The following is a 27,750-nucleotide window of genomic DNA, read 5'->3' as shown; positions in this document are numbered from 1 at the left end:
GGACTCAGAAGTCTCTTCACTATAATCTCAGGCAAATCTCTTCTCCTCTCTAGACACCAGTTTCCTTCACCCCCAAAATGTGAGAGTCGTATAAAATAGTATTTAAGGTTCCTTTCAGTCCCAAGATTGCACGTTTCTCAGCACAAGACACTGTGACTATACAAAGAAGTGCCTCTAAATTAATTTTAAGAAGATACTATTCACTAAAAATCATCAACAGGTAGCTACGATTATATTCATTACCATTTCAAGGATCCAATTATTTTACTAAGAAAGAATGATCTATACAAAACTCTGGAACGAATTTGATAAAGAACATGCGCCTTTCTTTGGAAGGAATGATGCTAAAGCTGAAGCTCCAGTACTTTGGGCACCTCATGCGAAGAGATGACTCATTGGAAAAGACTCTGATGCTGGGAGGGATTGGGGGGCAGGAGGAGAAGGGGACGACAGAGGATGAGATGGCTGGATGGCATCACCGACTCGATGGAAGTGAGTCTGAGTGAACTCCGGGAGTTGGTGATGGACAGGGAGGCCTGGCGTGCTGCGATTCATGGGGTCGCAAAGAACTGAACTGACTGAACTGAACTGATGCGCCTTTCGTTTCCTCTCCCTTCCTTTGCCTGCCCTCCAGTGGCAGTGCTGAGCAGGCACCCAACCAAAAGAACAAACAGGAAGGCAGCGTTTCAAACTGTTTTCAACCCTCTCCCAGGTATCTTGGAGCAGTCCTGCTAATATTGTTTTATCTCTCCATGGCTAAAAAAGGAATTTAGAAGATAACATGACTTAGGAATAGCACGTCTTGAAAGTTAGAGCAACTTAGAGTGAAAATGATTATGTGCAAAGTCAACCACTGGTTTATTTTCTTTGAAGATTCAAAGACCACTTAAGAAGGTTCTGTTTCCATCAAAGACATCCATATTTTAAGCAGGACAATTCTAGAGCATAACAGAAGTAATTACAGCAGGACTTTTGGAAGGTTTCCTGGAGAACCACAAGTAGTGCCCAATTATGAGATTAGAAGACTAGGAATTTTCTTTAGGGATATCACAATATCCCTGAAAACTCATATGCAGAGAGGTTTGGGGACCAGAACTGACAAAATGGGGAACCTTCTAGTTAAAAACATTTTGTATCTGTATTGTAAAAGTATTTGAAAAATGAAGGCTTATACTTTACATTGAGTAATTTCCCCAATGTATCCATTATCATCATGATGATGATTATTATTCCAAAGACTGTATATTCATTTCTTTAGAACAAAAATCTGCAAACTACTAATACAGCTTCTGGGCCAAATCCAGTCCACCACCAATTTTTGTAAGGTCTGCAAATGAAAATCATTTCTACATTTTTAAATGGCTGGCAAAAATCAAAAGAAGCATATTTCATGACGTGAACATTGCATGGAATTCAAATATCAGTGCATAAATAATGCTTCACTGGAAGACAGCCATGATTACTCACTTACATATTATTATCTTGGCTGCTTTGGGGCTATGGAGGCAGAGTTGAGTAGTTGTGACAGAGACTTATATGGCTCACAACACTTAAAATCTTTACAGCTTTTTATGGAAGGAGTTTGCTGAGAGCCCTGGCTCAGAGCCAAGCTTACCAGTTTTTATCTTTGCATATCACTTAAACCACTCATGAGTGATGGGGCCGTCTAGTGTCTGAGATGAGAAAACACTACTGGTGTAAATAAAGGTAAGGGATACAGCTGGTAGTGGACAGTTTAACACTAATAAGTGAACATCACAGAATCATGAGTCTTTTTTCCCTAGCAGATCAAAAATGTTACAGTCTGCTGACTGTCTACTGAACACTCGACTGTCTTTAAGTACCTTGCATTGTATATCCTGAACAAATTAAACTTTCCCTCTCCTGTTCACAATTCCATTAGACTAAAAAAAAAAATTATCTCATTAATAATAAAAAGTATTTCTTATGCTTTACAAATAAATCATTATTTGTACAGTGTTTTTATAGGTTATGAAATGTTTTACATAGAGAATATCATTCGATTTTCATTCCAGGTATACTTGCTATATTATACATTAGAATGAGATTGTTGAAAGGTTCACTCATGTTGTGAAGGTATGGAAAAAGCAAACACTGACTTCTGAAATATTTATCTTTCACATGCAGAATTACTTGAAAAAACACAAATTTGAGAATGCCAAAACCTCAGATTTCTGGGCAGCACTTGAAGAGGTAATGAGAAGTATATCCTCAAAAATTTCTTTGATTAACAAATGATTTATCAATCATTTCTTTATCTGATTATTCTATCCTTTTATTTCCCCTTATTTGTTGATTGATTGTTCTCTATTTTTTTTTTTTTAATCTTAGGCAAGTAATCTCCCAGTGAAAGAAGTAATGGACACCTGGACCAATCAGATGGGTTACCCTGTACTTAATGTGGACAATATGAAGAACATCACACAGAAACGCTTTCTGTTGGACCCGAGAGCTAATTCTTCTGAGCCACATTCAGCTTTTGGGTAAGACTCTATAATGCACTTCAGGGGAAGCAGAAATTTGATGGAAGTACTGTCAATTCATTTAGAACTTGTTCTTTGGTACCTGATTCATAAGCACAGTGTCTTTATGGAAATAAAGACATTTAGAAATAGCTCAGTCATCTCTGGGTTCAAAATGGTGGACTGAGCATGTGCATGCAAGTCTTATTCTTCCCGGAAATGACTGAAAAAGGAAGTAGAAGTACTAAAAGAAATAAACTCAGAGAAGTAAAGAAAACAGAGAGGAACTCTGAAGTTCCTAGATGAAGAAAAGTAGAGGGAGGAATATAGACAGAAAACAAACTGAGAAGGTGCAGCCAGATGAAAAGAGGCTTGAGCAGAGGTGGAAGCTGACTTCCCCTACCCTAGATGGGCCTGGGCTCGGTGTCAGCGCTGAGTGGACGGCAGGAGTGAAAGCGAGGTTGAAAGAAGGGAAGTTAACTTGAAGTCTGCACTCGGGACCATTGCATTAGCCAGACCCCTCTTCCTCCACTTTCCCTTCACTGACTGCCATTCTTTCCTCTGCACAGAGCTCTCAAAATTCTGGCAATGACCCAGCAAAACCCAGAGGGCTTTTTTTTTTTTTTTTTCCCCTGAACAAATTGACTAAAACAGTGGAGGAAAGCTAAGAATTTCCATTTGGTGGGTACACTCAGAGTAAAGCTTTCCTCCTTGTGGCATTTGTAGGATGAATGGGCTGGAGCTGCCAGCTCTACTCATATATACACAGAGCCTCTAGTCAGACTTCCTGTTCAGCAGAGAAGTCTGTCTCAAAAATACACCTCTCTTCTCAATGGTAGAGGGGTTACATACAAGACACCAAGAATAATCAATTTAGTCCTTCTTTCTTAAACATGAATGAACGATCAAAGATAACAAGATGCATGAAAAAAATCTAAAAAACATAAAAGTTAAAATCTCACATGAACAAACAATAAACCCATCTCAATAAGAGACATAATTGAAATAAAAAATTTATGAAATATATTGAGATCAAAGCTCTTACACACATTAACTAAGAGCAGATTGTTTTTGAAAGGACAAACTAAAAATATAAAAGAGCTATGAAAGATTAAAATTCCAGTTGTCAAAGAAATTAATAGACCAATTCGAAATACATTTGGAGAATTCTCTAAAAGTACAGGACAAGCATACACAGAACTGGCAAATGTGAAAGAGAAGATAAATATGAAAAAAACCTAGCACCAACTAATAGAAGTCTCTCAAAAAAGGAAAACAGAGAAACTTAATGGGCATATTATATCAAAGAAATAATAAAAGACACAAGGATTAAAAAGCCGCATTGAGTCTATAGTACAAAATGATAAAAACCAAAACATACTTAGCTACAGCCTCATGAAATTTCAGAGAATAAGGGTACATGTTAAGGGTACATGAGTTACTGTGACATTAGAATTCTTCACAACAACTCTGAACACAAGAAGAAAATAAAGCAGACATTTGAAATGTAGATGCAAAACATATTTTCAGCCTCCGATTCTCTACCCAGTCCCTAAACCAAATGTAACAGCATAGTGAAGACATTTTCTGACATGCAGCCCCAGAAAATGCTTTCCACACAGCACTTAGAAAGTTACTAAGGCTACACTCCAGGTGAACTGGAGCAGGGAGAGAAAAAATATGAATACATAAAAAAAGAGGAAGACACAGGATCCAGGAAACAGTGTATCTGTCCTAGGAGATCCATGAAATGAAATGCAGACCAGCACCCATCCAGTGGGCTCACAGTGCCCTAAGAGCAGGACGACTGGAGCTGAGTTAGGTGATCTGCAGGAAAAAAGACAGTATGATTGGGAGGAGGCAAAATTGAGGAGCTGGTGAAGGCCTATCAGTGTGGTCAACCATAAAGAAGAAAAATTAGAAAAAAAAAAAAATCAAGCCCGTATGTAGAAATTGTGATCCAAAAAAAAAAAAAAAAGAAGCAGGTAGAATGATTTTATGCCACTGATAAAGTATAAGGAAAAGGAGTCTCCTGCACTGGCAGGTGGATTCTTTACCACTGAGCTACCAGGGAAACCCAAAAAGGAGTCTATTTTACCCTTATAAAATAAGGTGTTAGGGGAAATTTTTACTTAAGTGACTCAAGGGCCATGAAATCAAACCATAGAAAAGGAAATATAACTCAACACACTTCTTGGCCAACAATAGGTATACAGCATAACTCCTTATATGTTATTTATTGTCTTTTAGTTTTTATAATCAACCAATGGATAACATGTTAAAATTCTGTTCTGGTGGCAGGTTAGATTGTACAGTTTTAACACTGTAACAAGAAAAAAAAACATAGTTGACAGAAGAAAGGGGGTGGAAAAGGAAGAAAAAGTAGAAGAATGTTGGGATACTGATTCAGTGGTGGACTGAAGCTGGTTTTAATCCCAACTCAGAGGTGTCATTCCAGTAGCCTGAAATTGGTCATGATGTGAGTTAATAGAAATCAGCAAATAATACATCCCACCTTCCATTCCACCCTGAGAACCAGTTATTGAGCATTTACCAGCACTGCACAAGAGAACCTTATTCTACAGTTAGGAGAGAGTAGCAATTCTAAAATTTATAAAACAAGAAACAGCAGTATGAGTATATTATCTAAAGGAACAACTGTAACTTATACACAGTCTAATAACAATAACAATTTTGCTTTATTAAAATTTGACTGTTAAAGGGAGAATGAAAAAGAAAGCAGTGAAAATGAATTAAATCACCCTCTTTTGTGGGTGAGTTAATAAATCCGAAGAACTAAAACCAGAAGTATTTAGAAGGGGGTGCTTCTGAGAGGGGTGCTGGCCTGTGGGTAGAGTTGAGGAGACTTTTCAATAGCAGTTTCCCTAGTTTTTGATTGAGGATGTCTTTATTTACAATGCATAAATGAAATTCTCCTGAACATTTTAACAATTACAAACTCAATCAAATTATTTTGTATATTTCATTTACAAGAAACTTCTAAACAACACTACTTAGTGAAGTGAAAGTGAGAGTCCCTCAGTTGTGTCCTGCTCTTTGCGATCCCATGGAGTATACAGTCCATGGAATTCTTCAGGCCAGAATTCTGGAGTGGGTAGCCTTTCCCTTCTCCAGGGGACCTTCCCAACCCAGGTCTCCTGCATTGCAGGCAGACTCTTTACCAACTGAGCTATCAGAGAAGCCCCCAATACTACTGCAAATGTTATTAAATTCCATTTACAATTTCAAATATAAACACCTAAAGACACAGATTTATAAATCTAATTAAAAATACTTATCTATACATTTTTATGGACATAATAAATTAAAATTCATAAATATGGCATATCAAATTTCTTGGACATTTTCAACACATTAAGCTTTAAAAATAACAACAACAAAAAGAGTGAGTGAGTGAAAAGTCACTCAGTCATGTCCGACTCTTTGCGACCCTATGGACTATAGCCCACCAGTCTCCTCCATTCATGGAATTTTCTAGGCAAGAATACTGGAGTGGGTTGCCATTTCCTTCTCCAGGGGATCATCCCGACCCGGGGGTCGAACCTGGGTCTCCCACATTGCGGGCAGACGCTTTACCGTCTGAGCCACCAGGGAATCCTCAAACCTTTAACTTTACATAATGAGACTTTTCTAGCACATAAAAAGATGCTCAACATTACTAAATATCAGAGAAATGCACGTCAAAACTACAGTGAGGTATCACCTCACACTGGTCAGAATGACAAGCAGCAAAAAACCTACAAACAATAAATGCTGGAGAAGGTATGGAGAAAAGGGAACGCTCTTACGCTGTTGGTGGGAACATAAATTGGTACAAATACTATGGAGAACAGTATGAAGTTTTCTTAAACTAAAAACAGAACTACCAGATGATCCAACAATCCTACTACTGGGCATATATCTGGAGAAAACCATAATTTGAAAAGACACCTGTACCCCAATGTTCATCAGCACTGTTTATAATAGCCAAGACATGGAAGCAATCTAAATGTCTATCAACATAAGAATGGATAAAGAACATGTGTTATGTGTATACAATGGAATACTACTCAGCCATAAAAGGAACAAAATAGTGCCATTTGAAGCAACATGGACAGACTTAGAGATTATCATATGAAGTGAAGTGAATTCAGAGAAAGACAAATATCATATGCTATCACTCATATATGGAATCATATTTGGAACAGACTCACAGGTTTCAAAAATACACTTAGGGTTACTAAAGGGGAAACATGGCAGTGGAGTATAAATTAGGAGCTTGGGATTAACATACACACACTCTATTTAAAACAGATGGCCAACAGGGGCCTACTGTATAGCACAGGGAACTCTACTCAATATTCTACAATAACCTATATGGGAAAAGAATCTGAAAAAGAATGATCTATGCATATGTATTACTGAATCACTATGCTATATACCTGAAACTGACATTGTAAGTCAATTATAGTCCAATAAAATTACAATAACAAAAAAAAAAACCCCAGCAAAATCAGATTTATCTAGACATTTAAATATGACTACTGAGTTAAGATATTCTAAGACTTTCAGTTAAAATTACAAATCCAATATGTCATTCCCTCTAATTTGCCAGATTTCTTAAACATCTCAACTATTGTAAAAGCTGACAAAATGTGAGCCACACAGCCAGTGGTTTCCAAACTTATCACCCTTCCATGACAACAACTTTTACAAAAGAGTTAATACTATAGTCATTGCTGTATAATTAGCTATTTTTGTAGACATTAATGGAGTGCCAACTGCTCCCAACTGAAGAGAACACAACCACAACCGCAGGATCTCCCAGCCACTGGGGCTGGTCACAGGAACCTGGGTGTGCCGCTTTGGGGATATCATCTCAGAACCCCTCTACCCAACTGAACCCCCTCCTAGACAGGATTCTGGCTAAACAAAAGCCATACACTAAATCCCCTGGGCACCATTCCAATTTCACCCATGCTGATTTTAATTGTCTTTTAGCTTAACACTTGCTTTGGGTGGAAACAATTTTGAACCCACCACACTCCAGGTGGCTTCTAATCTCCACTGCCTGATTTCTATTGTAAAGACCCTTCACCTTCTTCCTCTCATTTTAAATAGTCTCACTGACCTTATCTTACAGTCACATATATAAAGCATCACAAGAGCACTTATTCAATAGCAATTAGGATAATATGAGGAAGGAGAATTACTGGGTGCAAAGAAAGTGTCTCAGGAAGTGTTTAATTTAATAACCGTAAGCTGGTTCTTTTATAGTTAGTTGTATGTTCCAGCAAATTATCAATAGATTGGCCCATTTTAATACTGCTAGAGCCTCTGGATATTAAAAGTTTAGAAACATTTCTCCCTCGCAAAACAAGCTTGCATTTGGAAGTTTCACAGTAATTATTCTCTCCTGCCATGTGTGTCCACTGATACACTGAGCCTGAGGCAAGAGGTGTGATGGAGTAGAGAAGGCTACAGAAGACTTTCTGTCTTGAGAAAGTGATTCTTAAACAGTAAAAATTGGTGTTGAGGGTGACTGTCAGGGTTGTCAAAATAGAAACACATATGAAGTCTCTAACGTTGAAAAGGAGCATTATACATATGATATGCAATACTGATCGGGCATTTACTAAGTAGCTGCCACAATTTTAAGTACTTTAGAGTATTTTATTATAACAGATGGAGAAATTTAGGCAGAACATGACTAAACATCTTATTTAAGGTTGCACAGAGTGTTAGTGATGGATCCTTGATTTGAATGCAGGCAGTCTGGCTCCAAGAACTGGGTGACAAAGAGGCCCTGGGAAGAGTGGGGCGGGGTGGGGGGGGGGGGGCGGAGATAAAGCTGGAGAGGAAGGCGGGGGCCAGGCATGCAGAGCACATTAAAGATTCTGAACAAAAGAGTGTGCAAATTCAAGGAAGTTAAGGCGAGAACAGGCAGGATCATGTTTACATTTTTCAAAGTTCCCCTCTAGTGTACTATGGAGGACAGATCACGTGGGGCCAGTGTGGATTCAGGGAGACCTGTTAGGATGATATCATAGCGGGTAACCCCTGTGAGAGGTGATGGAATTGCTGGGGCCTGCACCAGGAGAGGGGCTAGGGCTGAGGGCATGTGGCAGATGTTCCAAAGATTGACATGAGCTAAAATTTCCAGTTAAAGAATAAACAGTGTACAGGGAATCGAATCGGATGAATTTGCAAAGAACAATCTCCTTTTAGAACAGTGTTTTCATCTTGTTTATTGGGGTCATAGCCATATTTCTAGAGAACTGAAAAAGCTTTATAGACCCACTTTATGATACATATTCCATGCAGTAGGGAACAGAATCTGTTTCCTGGCTTCCAATTCAGGACATTGGGAATTAAGTCACATGAGTAGCACCTCAGGTGTTTCCAAAAATTCAAATTGCCAAAAACTTGCTGTCTAAGGCATGGAGGATGAAGAACACTCAGAATGATTAAATAAGCCACTTCCAGTAAACTGGCTGGCACTTAAACCAGAGAAGCCAGTGGTCACCTTGTTGAAACCTGTTACCAGCCTCCCCAACCCCACAACCCCCCGAAAGCCTCAGCTCTCCCACCGTAAATGAAATTCAGAGAAACTGGATATCTTGCTGGAGCGCAGGTTCTGAAAATTAATAGTTCACGCCAAAATATAGGAAAATTTGAGTCTTTAGGCCCAATGAAGTCAGTCAGGGAGTGTCTGTATATGCTTTATTTTGGAGAGGACACATTATGATGGAGAAGACTTTGTTTTTCATCCTTTCCTCTTCATAATATGTGAATGATTTGATATTTAGATCTGACATGTTATCAGGTGACAGTTCAATTATATAAACCTACATAATTTATGTGATCATTTTATTAACCATAAATTTTTTTTAGTTACTGTTTATGTTCTAGCAGATCAGATTGGCTATCTTTAACACTGCTATTTAATAGTCTTTGCACATATAAAATTTTTAAAATATATTTCTTTCTTGAGAAACAAACTGCCATTGGGAAAGTTTCACAGTAGTTGTTCCCTTCTCTCATTCACATCCACTGATTTGTTAAGTCAAAGACAGCCAATGGTGTTTTTAAACCTGTGGAACTGGATTTTTTAAAACTACTCCTGCATTATGGATCCATCTCCAAACAAACAAAAAAAAAACGTTATTGCCAACGGAACTAAGCATATCAGCCAGTCTAAAATCACTTTTAAAGTTTTAATAAATCTTTAAATTGCATTCAGGCTCATCTGTCCATGGGGATTTTCCAGGCAAGAACACTGGAGTGGGTTGCCATGCCTTCTTCCAGGGGATCTTCCCAACCCAGGGATCGAACTGAGGTCTCCCACACTGCAGGCAGATTCTTTACTGTTTGAGCCACCAGGGAAGCCCCATTAAGATTTAGAACACGGAACTATACTAATATTTATACTTTTCTTTAAATTTTTTAGTCTGAACCTTCAGATACTTTAAAAAAATGTTAGATTAATAGATGCATGATTTTTAGTGATCATTTATCATAAAATCAATCTATTTGTTCCCTTTTTTAAAAAAAGTTACAAATTATGTATGCATAGGAAAATAAACCTAGAAAATACAGGCTCTACTCCTAAGAACATTTCTTAAAAACCTGTAGTGGCTCTTGAACTATAAGAGAGAAAAAAGACATTATATAAAAAGTTGTCATTCCTTATTTTTCAATTTGATTTAAAAGCTAGATCATAATATATGCCTAATACCCCCAGAAAGGAATCTTTTTTCCCTCCAATCCTAGTATTCACTTGCTCTCATTTCAGATATATTCCTGTCTGATAGACAACATTAAGTTATACTATAAACTAAATGACCTCTTCCCTTTTCTCACTGCTTAAATCCAACATTATGGAATTCTTACTGATCAGAAACTTTTTATAACCTAAATGCCTCACAAGTGTGTAAGTTATTGTTCTAACACTATGGCCTCAACCCATCTCATAGAAATGGGTGAGTTTCACATCTCCATCAGAGAGAGTTCTCTATGGGACAGGTTTACATGTCTTTGGCAGTCTAGTCAATGTAAACAGGTGGAAGAATGCTAGTAGGTATATTGGGGCAAAAGTAGTTCCTTATTTTGAAAATTAGATTGGCCATATTTATACTGCCAGAAACTGTTACATTGTTTTACATATTTCTGGGAAGAGACATTTTTTCTTTTTTTTTAACTTATTTTTTAATTGGAGGAAAATTGCTTTACGATGTTATGTTGGTTTCTGCCATACAACAAAGTGAATCAGTTATAATTTTATATATATATACACACATATATGAGCTTCCCTGGTGGCCCAGACAGTAAAGAATCTGCCTGCAATGTGGGATACCTCAGTTCGATCCCTGGGTTGTGTTGGGAAGATCCCTGGAGGAGGGCATGGCAACCCACTCCAGTATTCTTACCTGGAGAATCCCCATGGACAGAGGAGCCTGGTGGGCCACCTGGGGTCGCTAAGAGTCAGACACGACTGAGCAATTAAGCACATACACACACATATATATATTCCCTGTTAGATATTTAAAAAGTGAATTATACCTTTAAAAATATACTTTTGAAGTTTAGATAACATATAAGAAACTCTATCATTTCATTTATATAATTTCTATTTCTTGATATTTTGTACTCTCAAATCTATTGTTTTACTCAGATTATATTAGATCCTGCAAGTGGTTCCAAAACTATAAAATTATATAGCCTCAACCCTCTAAACTTTTTTGTCTTATGATGCTCTTACAGACCTCAGAGTAATATTTTTTTATATGACCTTAGTAATATGTCTTATGCTTACTCTCAGGCACAGCCTCGTCCCAAACACCATGTCTTAGAGGGGACAGTGGAAGTGTGAAATCCTAACTGTATACATAGGGTATCCAGACACTGCACAATCGGTTGTTTCAGTTGGGTTGACAAGGGGGAAAGCTGAGGAGAATGAAATGTTAGTCTACATAGCAACACCAAATCAGCAGAGCAGTGAGAGTGAAATCTGTAGGTAGGATATGACTTTTAAAAAACGTTTCTTTGTCTATCTGTCAAGAAGTTATAAGGTATCGTTCTTAGGTTCACTAAAATCAGACTCTGATCATTCAAGTGAGAGTGTCTCATAAGGAAATCTAGGAAAGGCTGGTGGGGGATTGGGCGGTGGGCTATCAAACAGCAAAATACAACGGGCAGGTGCTGTCCAAGGCAACTACCCTGTAAGGAAGTTCTAGACCGTGCTTCAGCGGCGTCCTGCCAAGATGGGGCAAAGAACACTCTCACGCCCAGCCATCATTGGCTAAAGACTGCACCCAAGGATGTACATTTTCAGCAACTTCTGGCTTTCCTTGATCAGGCAGCCAGAGGGCAGTCCTCGGACAGACAGACCCGGTGCTGGCTGTTGGCAGGGAAAGCACATTGGAATCTACAACTGGAAGTACAAACATGACAAAGGGATTCAAGGGGATAAGGATGGACCACTGACAATGTCTAAGATCCAAGAAACAGTTTATGTATTGGTTCTGTGAAACTTACAGCCGAAAATATTCATATGCAAAAAAATCCTTCAAGAAAGCTAGTAAAAGCTCAATCTATAAAACATTTCACTAATTATAAAACAAAGGATTACTTCTTTCATGCAGATGACAAATACATCTCTCTGAATTATATAAATTTTATTATATCTTGAAAGGGAGAAATATCATTCCCCCATTCTCTGTTAGGGACTTGAATGACCACAGATCATTGGTCAACTATGAGGTGAAACCTAAACCCAAACTCAGATTCATCTTTTCTCTAGATTTCCTGTATTTTTCGACTGGTAAGGTATGATAATGAGAACCACCAAAAAGATACTTATGATCTCTCTTAAGAGATTTCAAGAGTAAATATTAGGTATACATATTGTATCAAAATACAAAGCTCATCTCCTCCCTTGGCTCCAGGAGAAAATACTAAGGAGCTAAAGAAAACACTAAAAATCCCTGAAACGTGCTTGCTCAGTGATTTTCTTTGCAGCACACTGGTTCACATGATTCTAAATAGGAGATATTTAAAGAGCATGAGACATTTTAAGGGATGGTGGTGGTGGTGTCATTTCAATGTAATTTCTAAAATGTTTTATTTCCTTCACAGCATTATAAGATTGTCTTCTGAATTCTAACAATGTATTATGTTCCTTGATGGGAACTATAGCATATTAGAGTGAATACGAGTATGTATGTGAATGCTCAGTTTTCTTATATAATACTTCTATTCCAAAGTCTCAAGGCATTTTGTTGAAATAATCTTCTTCACCTTAGCTAATTTTCTGAAACAGATTTCCAAATTTTAAAGATGTATATAAATTGAAAGCAATTACATAGTCTATCCTTACCATAAAAAGAGTATAATGTATTAACTGTGTTAATTGTATACTATACACTAGATAACTGCTTATGAGGAAAATATGCTTGTCTGTTGCCTTTTATGCTTGTCTATTTTTACTTGGGAAATGTTTTTATGTTTTAGTAATCAAAGTTAAATTTTTCTTTTTAAAAACTAGTTACACATGGAATATTCCAATTAAATGGACTGAAGATGATGAACAAAGGATTACATTATACAATAGGTCAGAAACAGGAGGTAAATATCATCAATTGATTTATTTCTTCCTTGAATTAATGTACTACATTAAATAAGTATGTGTAAAGAAACAACAATAAAACTGGAACTTATGATGTACATTTCAGCTAAAAGAAATCTCTTAATTAACTGATGAGCCCAAATCCTTATCTATAATAATGAGAATTTTTTGCCTTAAGAAATTCTTTGTAATGATTTACCATAACTGACACAATAATAAATAACTGCATTCAAAGAGAAGGGTCATACACCCAACCACTAGAAGATCAGTATATCAGTTCTCTTCTTTCCTTTCCTCTCTTCCCTCTTTTTCCTTCCTTTCTTTTTTCCTTGTCTCTTCCTTTCTTTTTTTAAATATCAAATGTCACTGAATTTCTTAAAATGTTATGTGACAAGCCTGACTTTTTAAATACTGCCATTAAATCAGACCTAATGTTTTTCTCAAACCAGCATGACACTAGAATTTTTAATGACACTAAATTATTTTTTCTAAGCTGTAAGTTGTCACCAGTAGCTCAAGGGACTATCTATATCTATATCCATTCATCTACCCATCCACCCATCCGCATCCCTAAGTGAATGCATTGGCCCTGGCCTGTGTTAAAATTCAGCTGTGACTGTTCCACCCACTTAAGTCAACTAGAAATATATTTCTGTATTCTATCTCCATTCATTTGTATTTTCTTTTCTTGAAAAATTTTAGAGTTATATGAAAACAAGACCTTACCACATGTTTTCTACTACAGATCGCTGAAAAAATAATTTAAAAAAAAGGCAAGTTTTAGCAACTATCCAAGAAGAATCCTGCTTTCTATACTTCTGCTATTGTGCTTGTTTTGTGTTTCAAAGTCGCTTCTTATCTAAATCAAAATGAGACTCTTCACCCCATCCCATGAGGACTTGGTTTCCAAATAGCATTTGGCATGGACTTTCACCCATTGCTTCTCAAGAATAAAAGCAGATCATCTACCCTCTATTTACATATGCCTATTTGCTCCTGCAAAATATTCTAAAATAGTAATTCATTTCCTCTGGCAAGTAAATTTTTACCCTATTTCCAGCAGATTAAAAATTTAAAAAAAACAGCTTTATTGAGGTACAATTCATGTACTATAAAATCCCCCAATTTCAAGTGTGCAATCCAGTTTTTCTTACATTCACAGATGTGTGTAACCATCACCACAGTCAATTTTATGGCATTTCAGTCACCTCAAAAAGAAATTCCTATACTAAGCCCTAAGCACCAACTAACCTATTTTTTTTATCTTCATAGCTTTGGCTATTTTGGACATTTCATATAAATGGAATGGTATCTATAGCATTTTGTGAGTGGCTTCTTTCACCTAGCTTGCTTTCAAATTCATCTATGTCATAGCATGTATCAGAACTTCATTCCTTTTTATTGCCAAGTTATAGTCATATCATATTGATATACCACCTTTTGTTTATCTGTTCATCAGTTGATGAGCATATGGATTGTTTCTGTCTTTTGGCTATTGTGAATAATATTTCTATAAACATTTGTGTACAAGTTTCTATGTGGCTCCCATAAGGATTTTTTAAGCTTTGTTTCTTTTTTTATTTTTATTATAAATTATTTGTGATGTTAAAAATAATGTTATTTATTTGTGTATGTTTGGCTGAGCTGGGTCTTCATTGCTGCAAGGCTTTTCTCCAGCTGCGTTGAGCAGGGCTGCTCTCTGGTTGCAGTGTGTGGGCTTCTCACTGTGGTGGCTTCTCCTATTGCAAAGCAGGGGATCTAGGGCTCGCGGGCTTCTGTAGTAGCAGCTCACGGCTTCGATAGTTTTGGCTCTCCAGCTCTAGAGCACAGGCTCGCTAGTTGTGGCCCACAGGCTTCGTTACTCCATGGCACGTGGGATTTTCCCCGGATCACGGATCCAGCCTGTGTCTCCTGCATTGGCAGGCAGGTGCTTTACCACTGAGCCACCAGGGAAGCCCTATTTTGTGATTTTTAGTTTGTACTGAAAGCTCTACCAGCTTTGCTATTGTCAAGGTAAGACCCTTTACTGTTGCCTTTACGACAAAAACTTTCTCTTGGTCATTTATACTAACTTTAATTGATGTAGTCAGCAATTTCTCCGAAATTCTTCTAGAATACCCAGATGAGTATTTTATATAGGATAGTTTTGTTTGCATACCAAGATCTTTTCTGACCTTTTTCTTACATAAGCCAAAGGAAAATGGAGACAGAAAAAAGTACAGTAAAAAAAAAAATGTTCGATAGCACCAATAAACAACATAACGAGGCTAGGATACCCTTGGGAAATTTTCAGTGGATTTGGCTGAAATATTACTACATATTTTCCCCATTGGTCACCACTGGTTAACTGAAGATTGGAGGAACATCTGGGAATCTTCTTGATTTGATGTTTACAAATTTAAAAGCATGGATAATATATTTTCACTAATACGATCTATCTAGAATTTTCATAAACTGAGGTTTTCATAAAAGAAAAACTTCCAGGTAACTAAAGTTTATTCCAGTGGTCCAAAAATTCTAGTGGTCCAGAAAATAGATTTCAGGAGTTAATAATAAATATTTTTCTTATATGTATTATGTCCTTATTAGACACAATATTTTAATAATGAACTTAGTCCTTAATTAATTAAAATATTAATTTGAAATAACTTTCAAACAAGTATTTACCGAACACTAACTAATGGGTCAGACACAAGGGTAGGTATAGAGACAATGCTGAGGGAAAAATCCCCACAATTCTTACTTTGTAGCACTTACTGTCTCGGAGAAGGCAATGGCACCCCACTCCAGTACTCTTGCCTGGAAAACCCCATGGATGAAGGAACCTGATGGGCTGCAGTCCATGGGGTCGCTGAGTCAGACACGACTGAGCGGCTTCACTTTCACTTTTCACTTGCATGCATTGGAGAAGGAATTGGCAATCCACTCCAGTGTTCTTGCCTGGAGAATCCCAGGGATGGGGGAGACCGGTGGGCTGCCGTCCATGGTGTCGCACAGAGTTGGACATGACTAAAACGACTTAGCAGCAGCAGCAGCAGCAGCACTTACTGTCTAGGGAGGGTGTGGACGAGTCAGCAGGCAAACATAACACCATGTCATAAGGGCCTGGTGTGGTAAGAGCCAAAGGGGCTCACAGGAGAAATACAAGTGGAGATCTGGAAGTTGAGAAAAGTTAGTAAAGAAAGGGACATCTGTCTGAGGGTTAGGGGGACTACAGGTAGAGTTTATGTGGATAATAGGACTGCGTATAGACTCAAACAGTGCTATGGACAGAAAATGTTAGTATGAAAGGGAGAGAGCAAAGGCCTCGCAGGGCAACCTCAATCCCTCTGTCATTAGATTTGAGACATTTCTTTTGCTGTAACTCCCGACTTTTATCTGTCCCTCCCCTCCCTGTAGAATATTCCTTGAGAATGAAGCTTATTTTTTGTTGTTGTGTGGTTGTTCCATATCTCCAGCAGATACCTAGTAATTGTTAACTGAAGGAATGAATGAAGTGGCTCTAATGTCCACAGAGCTTTGATGACAAATCTATCTTTATCTGCAATTTCAGAATCATGACTGGTCATTTAGCCAGAAGTAAATTAGACATCTCTTCCTACTTCAAAGTGCCTGCTCCATTTTTAGGCTATGCAATAAGTTCCTGTTTCCTGTTCAGGGACATCTTCAACTCCCAGCTCAGAGCGCAGATGACAGCACATCCTGAGGGTACTGAATGGGCAACCAGCTCAGGTTACCAGCCCCACCTCCTCCTTCTTGGTTTCTTTGGTGATTCATCAGCTAGAAATTTCCCAGGCAATAGTGGGGCTTCTCCTAAGGTCTTTTATTCACATTTGTGTTGTGTGCAGTATTTTAAACATGAAAACAGTTAATCATGTACTTCTTAACAAAAGAAGAGGATCTCCATCTCAGGGCCTCCTCTGGCAATTCTAACCTACCCTGAATAATCGCTCCTCTTATTGTTGAGAGCATATTTTATGCTATTAGTTTCATCAGTCCTTAGTATAATTCCTTAGATTTTAAGCAACATCATTATTAAGGTTCATATTCTCTGTCTTTTCTTTTTATGTAAACTATAAGCTCTTTGAAGATACACAATGCATATCATACTCCCTGTCTCCTGTTCACCCTATTCCCTCAAGGCACTGTGTACATCTTAAGATGTACTAAGAATTCAGCAAGTCCTTTCTTAATTAAGGCTTGTTTGTCTGAAGACTACTGTGCTTCTAGAGGGTGCCTATGTATAGTGAATGCCTCTATCTTTAGCATCAGCTGCTATACTGTCTACTGTCAACGTATCTACATTTAGTAGTATACCACCTTTTTGTTTTAATCTGCTGCTTTCCAACATTTAGAAGACTTGTAGATTAGCATACGATATCAGACAACCAATCTTGCTAAAACACATTTAAAAATAGGGATTCATGAGCATATAGGGTCTAAAAGACAGTTTTAGGGCATAGGATGTAGAATAGACTTTGTGATGACTGTTTTCACAACTCTTTCAGATTATGTATTATTAGATAACCAAATTCTATCATATAAATATTCCTAAAATTTTATGGTAGTTATATTTAAATATTTCATATCAAAATAATGATGGACATATATTTTTCTAATTTAATGAGAGACAGAGAAAGAAAACAAAAAGAAAAGAAATCCATAATCATTCATTATGGATTCAGTTTTGCAGATTCAGAAGCTCAGTTTGTTTAATTCAGCACTGGTCAACAAAGTCTTGAAAGACTTATTCACATGAACCATACATATAAGAATGCTAATTTGTTAATTTACACAAATAAAAACATATTGGCTAACGTCAACTAGAATATTCACTTCAGGTAATTAGGTATCTCTTCCAGGAAGAAAGTTTACTTAATTAGGGTAAAGGGAGAGCTAAGTTACATCAATTACTTTAAAGATGTCAATCAAGCTGTGACAGCTTTGTATATTGCATTAACCAGGGAAGCCTAATTATTGCATATATTGGCTATCAGTAGTAGTTCAATGCAATAAAAATTTCTTATTCATGCAACAGTCCAATGGAGATGTTCCTGACTGCCATCTCTCCTAGGTAGCTCACTCCCAGATAATGACTTAGAATTCCTGTCTTTTTCCTTCTTATGGCTCCACTTCCTCTCTCTCTCCAAACTAATATTAAACTTCTGTGCTGGATCTTTTGCATCTGATCAGAGGACAGAGGAAGATAATGGAGGGACCAGACCTAGAAGTCCATCTATTATTTCTGCCCACACTTTATGCCCCAGTGTCAATCATATGTTGCCACCTAGCTGCAAGGGAGGCTAATAAATATAGTCTAGCTGTGTACCTAGAAGAAAAGGGAACAGTGTGGTAAACAACCAACAGATTTCTCCACATACACTGTTTTCTGTAAGAGCAGATCTGTCAAATGATCTGGAACACATGTACCAGCTTAGTTGGGTACCTGCTTCCATAGGCACACATCAACAGACCTTCACTATCCAACTCTCTTTTGCAGTTATTTCTTCCCAGTCACCAAAACCACTGCCCATGATAATTCTTCATCATGACAGTCACAATGCATTTTTCCCGAATTCCTGCTTATTATGTATTATGTATTAATCCTATATTTTTCTTTTCAGGGAGATTCTCTAGGCTTCTTGCTGAGATTTAGATGGGACTCTGTAATTATTACTAATACACTAATTATATGATTATTTCTTTGAATAAGTAATTTGTTGAAAACATTGTCACAAATGGATAACCAATCCATTTTACAATGAATGGATCATGTTAGTGTTTGTTTCAGAGATTAAACTTTTCTTCCTTACCCCAAATTCCAAGTAGTGCATCCTACTTGAAATTTTTAAATCTCCACATATAATTTGTATGTCATTATTAAAAAATAGTATTCTTATACCTTTCAGCTGTTTTACTACTAAGAGATACACAAACTTAATAAAATAGATACGAACTGTAATTTTACACAGAAAGATAATTTGTGTAAAGGATTGATGGAACACAGTATTTATGTCACCAAAGAAAAATGTTTCTTTCTCTAGAAATTTCTAGAGAAATTTCTAGGCTATCACAAGCTGTCTAGTTGACTGAATTTTGTTATAATTATTTACACAAAACAGTATATTAAAAACTAGTATGCATGCTTTGCTATTGAAATCTATCTAAGTTGAAATTAGCCTCTGGATGAAATTTTGAATTAACAGACAAAAGGAAAAAATAATTTAGAAAGAGTTCCTACCCAGAAAGAATCCATTTATATCACTCTTATGCATAAAACTAGCAAGAAGTCGTACAAAACAATTTATAAATTATATGAATACTATGTGGCCATTAAATCTACATCTTCATATATATATAATGAAATTGCAAAGTGTTTACAATATAATTTCAAGTGAAAAGGATTAACAATCAAAAACACAATAAATTTCTCTATATGTATTATGTCTTCACATGTGCATATATTTGGAAGATAAATACACATACACATATACACACAAGATAAAAACGTAATGTCAACTGGTGGTGGATAATCTTTGTATTCTTCATTATACTCTTTTTTTATTTTCCAAATACATATTTGAAACCATAAAGAACACACACTACTGTTATAATCAGAAAAATCGTATTAGTAACTGGAGAAACAGAATGAATCATGCACCCTTTACTTCTATGTACTGCCTGGAACAGGCATCAGTATTTTATCCTACTTACTTCATTATGCAACTAAACAACCCAACAGTATTTTGTTGTTGACAGCTGTTCCAGAAGTAGCATGAACTTGGAAAGTCCAGTAACTACTGACTTCCTGGACCTCAGCTTCCTCATCCATAAAGTGAGAAAAATCACAGTAACTCTAGACAGGCTTAACTAGGTATATATAAAGCACACTAAAATACTGCTGTATTTAGATGGATTGCCAGGAACTTCTCAATGTTATTTATATTTGCTTTGCTATTTATAGAACTGGCGGCATATCCCCTTTCATAATAATGGGGATAGCTACCATCTGTTGGACACATAACTATGTAGCCAACATTTTACCTATGTTATCTTATTTAATCTTCACAATAGCCCTGTCAGGGATTTTTATCCATTTCCCTCATGGTGAACTGGGACACAGAGAGGTCAAGTGATTTGGCCAAGATCACACAGCTAGTAAGTCAGAGAGCAATGACTGTATCCTAGATCTGTCAGATTCGAAAGTTCACGCTCTTTCTCCTGTAACATATGGCTCTGTGCTTAGCAAGAGGCTCTCCTCCTGATGCAAACATTCGAAGTGTATGGCTGCCAAAAGATTAGCTTCCTTTCAACAACCTGTCCGTGGGAGAATGACAAAGAAAGATAAATACTACATGAGTGAGGTAAAGGTTTACAATTTGTCAAGAACCTACTATGAATGTTCCTAAAGAAACTTATTGTCTTGTTGAAGTGTTTACTCATGTATTATGAAAAACTACTGTGCCGTTGGACATCTTCCAAACCTTGTGAGCACTTCCAAAATGTAAATCACCTTTCCTCCCAAACTGACTCATCTTCCTCTATTCCTTCTGTAATGGCAACACCATTATTCATTCAGTCATGCACGCCATTTTCCCCTCTAACTGTCCACATCAAGTCAGAAAAGATAGTGTTGATTTTACTGGTGATGTGTCTCTTGAACACATCATCTATTTTCATCATCTCCACATTAAGGTAAGCCCTCCTTTTCTCTTACCCTAGATTAACACAGTAGACTCTAGAATCTCCTTCCAATATCTCCTTCCCATCCTACCATCAAAACTATCTTTCTAGAAACAGACCTGAGTGTATTATTTACCTCCCTAAAAATCTTCTCTTTTCTCACCATCTCTCAGAAGATGGACTTAAGACAGCATGTGGCTCTCCACACTGAAGCCCCACTTTTACTTCCAGCCTCATATCCTATTTTCCAATATCACATCCCATGTTATTAGTACCTTAAACTATCTGAAATTATTTAAATATACTAAGTATTCCCACATCATTATTTAAATTGCATATTGTCCATACAGACAAGAATATAGGAGTTAAAAACTATATGAGTAATGCTAAACAAACACTGATCATATCAGAGCATAAACACTATTTGGACTTCAGGTCAGTTCAGTTGTCAGTGTCCAACTCTTTGAGACCCCATGGACTGCAGTACGCCAGGCTTCCCTGTTCTTCACCAACTCCTGGAGCTTGCTCAAACTCATGTCCACTGAGTTAGTGACACCCTCCAACCATCTTATCCTCTGTTGACCCCTTCTCCTCCTGCCTTGTTTTGAGTAGTTTTTACTTAAAATGTAAGTCTTTGTTCCTTCAATGTTGAGCTTCCAAAATCTATATCCTAGAGCCTTATGTAAATTCTAAATACTACTTTAGAAATAAAGTTAATTTGGTAAATCCATTGATGAAAAAACATTGATATAATCAGTTGAAATATGGAAGTAGAAGGCTTTACAAAAATAAATAAAATTGGGAGAATGAGTATGAAATGGACTACAAGATCAAAAATACTGTATTTGGATTTTAGTCCTGTTGCAAGCCTTCTTGACACTTGAAAATTGTTATTGACTCTCAAATCATTATTCTGCTTAGCAATCACCATATCCATCAATTCGAATATTGATTTTAAATAAACATAGTATTCTTTTAAATGTTTATATTTTTGTATCCTTCCTAGGCTATCCCAGTGAATATTCTTTGTGTAATTAATCCATCATGATTAAGAATATATGGATTACCCCCAAAGCGCATTGACTTCTCTGTCCTTAAGTATTGTGGGGTTTTTTAAAATTTTTTTATTGAGGGATTGACAAGCACAGAATTATTTCATCCATATGACAAGCTTCTGAAAGAAATAATAATAAGTCACAAATTACAGGGCACTTAATATAAATAAGTGCCCTGTAATTATTTCTTTTTCAGCTCACATACTACAATGACATGTTAAAGTTAGGCAATAAGAATAATAAGAATTAGACTTTGGGGCTTTGGATCCAAATCAAACTTGACTCCTCAAACTAACATTTCTTTTCTTTTTGCCCGCTGGGTCTAATTTCTGTGTGTTTACAGTATGTGCAAACATGTTTCTCATTAGTGTTTATTTACTACCACAGGAATCACTTTGGAATCTACTCTTAGTGGGAACGCTTTTCTCAAAATAAACCCTGATCATATTGGCTTTTATCGTGTAAATTACGAAGTGTCAACTTGGGAATGGATAGCTACCAATCTTTCCGTCAACCACACGGTAAGAGTAGAAATGGTTGTGAATTGTTTTACTTTTGTTCTAAGAACAGCATCTTAATGATACTAAATTTTCAATATATTTTGCTTTAAGATTCATGTTTCCTACCTTTTTTTCTTTCTCTTCCCAGGACTTTTCTTCTGCTGATCGTGCAAGTTTTATTGATGATGCTTTTGCCTTGGCACGGTAGGTTTCGGAATGCTACGGATCTTGTCATAAATTTCTTTTAAAATGAATTACAACAAAGTTTGAGTATTAATTTATAGTTTAAAGTATCCAAAACCACTATTTACAACATTATTATTTTACATAACTTTCTTCTTTAAAACTAATATGAGCCTTATAGCCAAAATACTGATATCAAGCCCTTAACAGACGCAAAAACCTCACCTACCCTATTGACTTTAAGTGAGGTTTGACTAATCTGAGTTCTTGAGCTAATTAGAAGCGACACTTACAAATGCTCAAAAGTGCACCGTTATAATTTGATTTAATAAAAAGACAAACAATGTGTTTCATGAACTCATCTCTGTGAGCCCAAACCCATTGTAAGATTTTATGGCTAGAGTTTCCAAATATTATTCAGGTCACTGGGGTAAGAAGAATGAGACATGGTGCTCTAGGATTGATAGAATTAAAGTGTCATTTCAGAAATTTGACTTTTTTCTCACGGCCTAAGGGTAGTTACACTTAGAAAAAAACAACCTATACCCTGAAAAAAAAAATAATCAACATAGATTGGGGTAATGTAGGAGTAGTAACGATAGCACCTTTGAGACTCTCTTTTCAGATCGGCTAACACTAGTAATTTGACCAGTATTTTCTGAATCTCTGGCACTTCTGTAGGAGCTAGGGGCACACCCAGCTTGTTTTGCTGACGCCTCATTTAGACACAAGCAATGTACTGACAAGGAGATGCTAGTCCCCCTTGTCTGAGCTGGGTGTCCCTTCTAGGGCCCCTGTGTGTCCAATAATATTAATTGTCACTTCTTATTAATTATCCATCTCACCCACCAAATTATAAGTTTCATGAAGGTAGGCACCTGGATCATGTTCCTCTTCATTTTATCTCCAGCTCCTAACTGTGCCTGGCCCCTAGTAGACGCTCATTAAATAGGAACTGAATATATGGCTGGAAGGATAGTATAACAGCGCTAAAGGCATGGGAGAACTATTTTACATGGACTCCCTAGATAGTGCAAGTTAGAAACCCTTTGTGACATTTTTAAGGGAGGAATTTATAGGGAATTAAAAACAAGTTATCAAACCACATTAAAATCCTGGCTCTGTATAACCTTGAGAGAGTTTCTTAACTTGTCTCTGCTTCACTTAGTTTCCTTAGTAGTAAAATGGATATGAACTTACAAGACTCTTGTGAGGAATAAGTGAGAGAATGTGCACAAAGGACCCCAACCATTGTCCAGTCTTTAGGAAGTGCTCAATAGATCATAGTGCTTGACCAAAAAAGGCACCCACCATTGATCAGCAGCAGCAAAGAAGCATTTGGTAGCTCAGTGGTGAAGAATCCACCTGTCAATGCAGGAAACATGGGTTTGATCCCTGGGTCAGGAAGATCCCCTGGAGAAGGAAATGACAGCCCACTCCAGTATTCTTGCCTCAGAAATCTCACGGACAGAGAAGCCTGGCAGACTACATTCCCTGGTTTTGCACAGAGTTGGACATGATTTAGCAACTAAACAAAAGAAGCATTTAGACAAGTTCTTCTAAATTTGTAATATAGACTCTATTGCAGGTAATAGAACTTGATTCTCTTTGGTGAACCTCCAGGTTTAATCTCCTGGCTATGTAACAGATTGTTCATGTTATGGTATGTCAATCCCTCATTTATGAATATTTATTGAGCACCTACTCTGTTCCTGGCACTATGTAGATTGGGGAAATTAAGTGGTGATATGGTGAAAGAAAATGATCCACCTTTTAGGGAATTCCCTGGCAGTGCAGTGGTTAGAACTCTGCACTTTCACTACTGAGGGCATGAGTTCAATCTCTGGTCCAGGAATTAAGAAATTGAAAGCTGCATGGTGTGGCCAAAAAAAAAAAAAAAAAATTCTTTTTTAAACATAATAGGACTATTAGATTTTTTTTTTTCAGGAAAACTCTCCTGTGAATGCACTGTGATCTTTTCCAAGGCTTATAATCTTGTCTGTAAAGATTATAAGGATATTATAATATCTTTACAATTTAATTTCCATCATAACACAATGCAGACAGTTTTGCTTTAAGAAGTGAAAGCCTCTTGACCAGCTTTCTCTGAGGAATGGTATACAAAGTGGATAACTCACACAACTGAACAATCTTCCTGCATTTGTTCAGCTGCTTGACTATAGCCCCATCAAATTTTGAAGAGCTTCAGAAAGGAAGAAAGTGAAACAAATTTGAAAGTCAAAAAGCATGTAGAATCACACAGCAACCAATCCAGAAAATACCTGAGCTGTCATCTGAAACATTGCCTGAACTATTGAGTTATCACTCAATTTCTGTCTGCAACACATGAGGAAAAACGGACTCCGAGAGAAACAGACCCCCACCTGTATTAGTTAGAGTCTGTCCCAAATCACTCAGAGAAAAATAGAACTGCATAGATAGGTAAGTGCATGAGGGAGGATTAGAATTTACACAGCTCTACTGTGATATTCAAAAAGAAATGAACTACTATGTTTCATCAGTAAAAGGACAGATCTAAAAATAAATATATTCTTGATTTCCCTGCCCCCAAATGTGAGGAGCCAGGAGTCTTACTGCTCTCCAGCTGGGCACATTTGCTGAAGACAAGGAGTAAGAATTCACCCAGTCACTTTGAGTCCCCACGACAGGCTCAGCTCAACCATATGCCCTGCCTAGTTACACCCTCAAAGTTTTTAAGTTCATTTAAAGTTTCCCCCAGCCCCCACACAGGCTAGTTTCAGGTCAGCCACCTGCAATGAGAACAAGGTGCCTGATCTCCTCTCTGTTTTGCTACAAGGAGCTCCTACTTCTCACCATGTCGCCTCTGATTCTCTACTGCAAGGAGCACAAAGAGGGCAGATGAGGGAAGATCCTGACATGCTGTCTACTTCTGGTCCTCTCTGAACTCTGGACATGTTTAACACTAATGCTCTCCCTTGTCTGGTGCTTTCATGGAATATGTGCTATCTTATGGCCCATTCCATGGCCAACGGTCTTTTCTTCTGTAGTTCCCTGAGGTGAGGAAGTGAAAACTTCCAAACCACAACTAGTCTATAGCAAGTTTTCATATACCCTTTCCCCTGACAAAGTCTGGAGACACGGGCCACCTCATGCAGTCCTATCTCTTCACTCTGATGTTAAAGCAGTAGTCAACTACAGTCTCTCATCCTTTAGATTTCTTGGGGATCAGATACCAGGCCACTGTGTCCACACGAGTTCAAGGATACACAGATAAAACTCTCCAAGTGGTTGCATTAAAACCTCTTTTCTAGGCTGGTGTGAGGGGAAAGCATCCTTCACTGTGTCCTCCGTGAGGGACAGCACGTGCAGTACACTGATGGAATCCTCCAAAACCGTGTGTTAGTTGCTCAGTCGTGTCCAACTCTTTGCAACCCCATGGACTGTAGCCTGCCAGGCTCCTCTGTCCATGGACTTCTCCAAGCAAGAATGCTGGAGTGGGTAGGCATTTCCTTCTCCAAAAGCCCTCTTCTAAAATGCCTCTCTCTCCCTGTTAGGCATTCCAATCTCTTCCACAGGCTGTAGTGGGCTGTCAGCTGAGGGTCACCAAAAGCTGACCCTCCTGACCATGTCAATCCCGATTGGGTGGGCCCACATCTTACTTTAGAGTATAGGCCAAGGGGCTTGGTTTGGGGGCCTTGCTGAAATTGAGACAGAAAGAATCCTTTTTTGTCTACCTGTTGCAGTAGTGTTTTATCTTTTCAATAGCTTATTTGGCACTTTGCAGCCCACTGTGTGCCAAAGCCAGGAGAGGGGCCAGGAATAGCACCAGTGAAAGCAGAGAGTGCTGGCTGGCAAGCACACGGAAGGGAGCAGGAGTTTCTAGCTGAGGAAAAGATGGCAGAGGAGGCGGTTTCAAGGGCCACCTAAACTAATGATGTAAACAGACTTCTGCCAGACTTCAAGGTACTGAGGCTCCAACCATGTCCAAGGTGAGGGCCAGGTTAGCAAATAATAAAGACCACAAAGTGAACATGGGCCATGCCAAGGTTACAGACCTCTAGGCGCACCAGATTACCTTTTTATAGGTGCTTACAGAGCTGACCAGACCACAGCACAGAACTGGTTAAGTAACTTCTCCCACCCTATTGAGGACTGCCTTTTAAAGAAGGGAGAAGTGAGTTGCTGGGGAAAGACTCCAAAAGGGATCTAGTTGATTGCAAGGAGACTGTTTTAAGCCAGAAATCTGAATTTAATTAGAAAGTTAACATCAAGAGACCAAACACATGGGAAGTTTTCAAAAGTCTCCACACCACCTAAAGGCTCTGCTGAAGAACTTGAGACCATAGCGTCAGATCCCTCTACCTAACCACCTCTCTCAACCATTTCTCCTGTCCCATTCAAAAGCCATTGTTTGATAAGGCATTGTGTTGAACTCGACCTTCCTGGAGGACTGTGCAGTCTTTCCAGGTCATACCCAGGAAAGCAAAACCAAACCTTTTGCTCGAAGATTCCCCAAACTTCTGAGTACCTCAGCCCAAGATAGGAGACCAAGAATTTCCTCAAAAGACCTTTTTGTTTTCTTCTTCGTAGCATTTTGTGGGAACTTTCTTTAAGTTATAGCCTCCATCCTCTCTACAATATAGGCTGTAGGTCAGTTCTAGGCTCAAAGTTCCTCAGGCTGGACTCTTACTATAAATGGAAGATTTTTGAATAAGGAAAATTCTCAACCAAATCTGGCTTTCAGAACTGCTGTTGGTCTACAGATTTAATAAATAGGGTTGGAGGCTCAAAGTGAGTAAAAATACTGTCAGCTGAGTTCCCTCAAAGCACAGTCTGAAATGGAGGTTCGTGAACACGTGGTTTATTGAGAGAGGACTCTCATGAGGTAGGGAGTGTGAGAAGCAGGGTGGGGCAGGGGAAAAGCTGAGCAACGACGAGATCATCTTAGCTGCAGTTTAGCTTTGCCAGATTCCAGTAGGAAGCCATCCATGAGTTGTACTACACAGTGACCCAGCTTGAGGGAAACAGGCTGGCCTGTTGCATTCCTGCATCAGACAATCAATGACCGGGGGAGGGGTTGTATAACCTTTTAAGCAAGATGGATGTATTTGGTCAAGGGCTATTCTCTGAAGAAAAAGTGCAGCTATGAGCCAAAACAGCACTGTAAGGGGACCTTGGAGGGAAGGGCACTGTAGATGTCTTTGTTAAAAACTGATTCTTCACACATGGTCCCAGTA

At 37.9% G+C, this 27,750-nt stretch overlaps 1 protein-coding gene and 1 long non-coding RNA gene across 13 annotated transcripts in view; one reads left to right on the top strand and one right to left on the bottom strand.

Annotated features, from left to right (window-relative positions):
* Positions 1–27,750, bottom strand: part of LOC102415115 — a 130,857-nt gene that overhangs the window by 48,388 nt on the left and 54,719 nt on the right. For all 12 annotated transcript variants that reach the window (XR_006552430.2, XR_006552436.2, XR_006552432.2 and 9 more), the window contains 2 exons: positions 23,843–23,896; positions 22,475–22,589 (listed from right to left, as the gene is read on the bottom strand). This is a non-coding gene — a long non-coding RNA (uncharacterized LOC102415115). The remainder of the gene's footprint in view (positions 1–22,474; positions 22,590–23,842; positions 23,897–27,750) is intronic.
* Positions 1–27,750, top strand: part of LOC102414779 (glutamyl aminopeptidase) — a 78,085-nt gene that overhangs the window by 33,258 nt on the left and 17,077 nt on the right. The window contains exons 9-13 of the mRNA XM_006076908.4: positions 2,149–2,214; positions 2,353–2,504; positions 13,030–13,109; positions 22,236–22,369; positions 22,497–22,552. Of these exons, the coding sequence (XP_006076970.3) occupies positions 2,149–2,214; positions 2,353–2,504; positions 13,030–13,109; positions 22,236–22,369; positions 22,497–22,552 (488 nt within the window). The remainder of the gene's footprint in view (positions 1–2,148; positions 2,215–2,352; positions 2,505–13,029; positions 13,110–22,235; positions 22,370–22,496; positions 22,553–27,750) is intronic.

Source organism: Bubalus bubalis, chromosome 7 (assembly GCF_019923935.1).
Source record: "Bubalus bubalis isolate 160015118507 breed Murrah chromosome 7, NDDB_SH_1, whole genome shotgun sequence".
Taxonomy (NCBI): Eukaryota; Metazoa; Chordata; class Mammalia; order Artiodactyla; family Bovidae; genus Bubalus; species Bubalus bubalis.
Note: the sequence above shows the minus strand (reverse complement) of the source record. Positions and strands in the feature narration are given on the sequence as shown.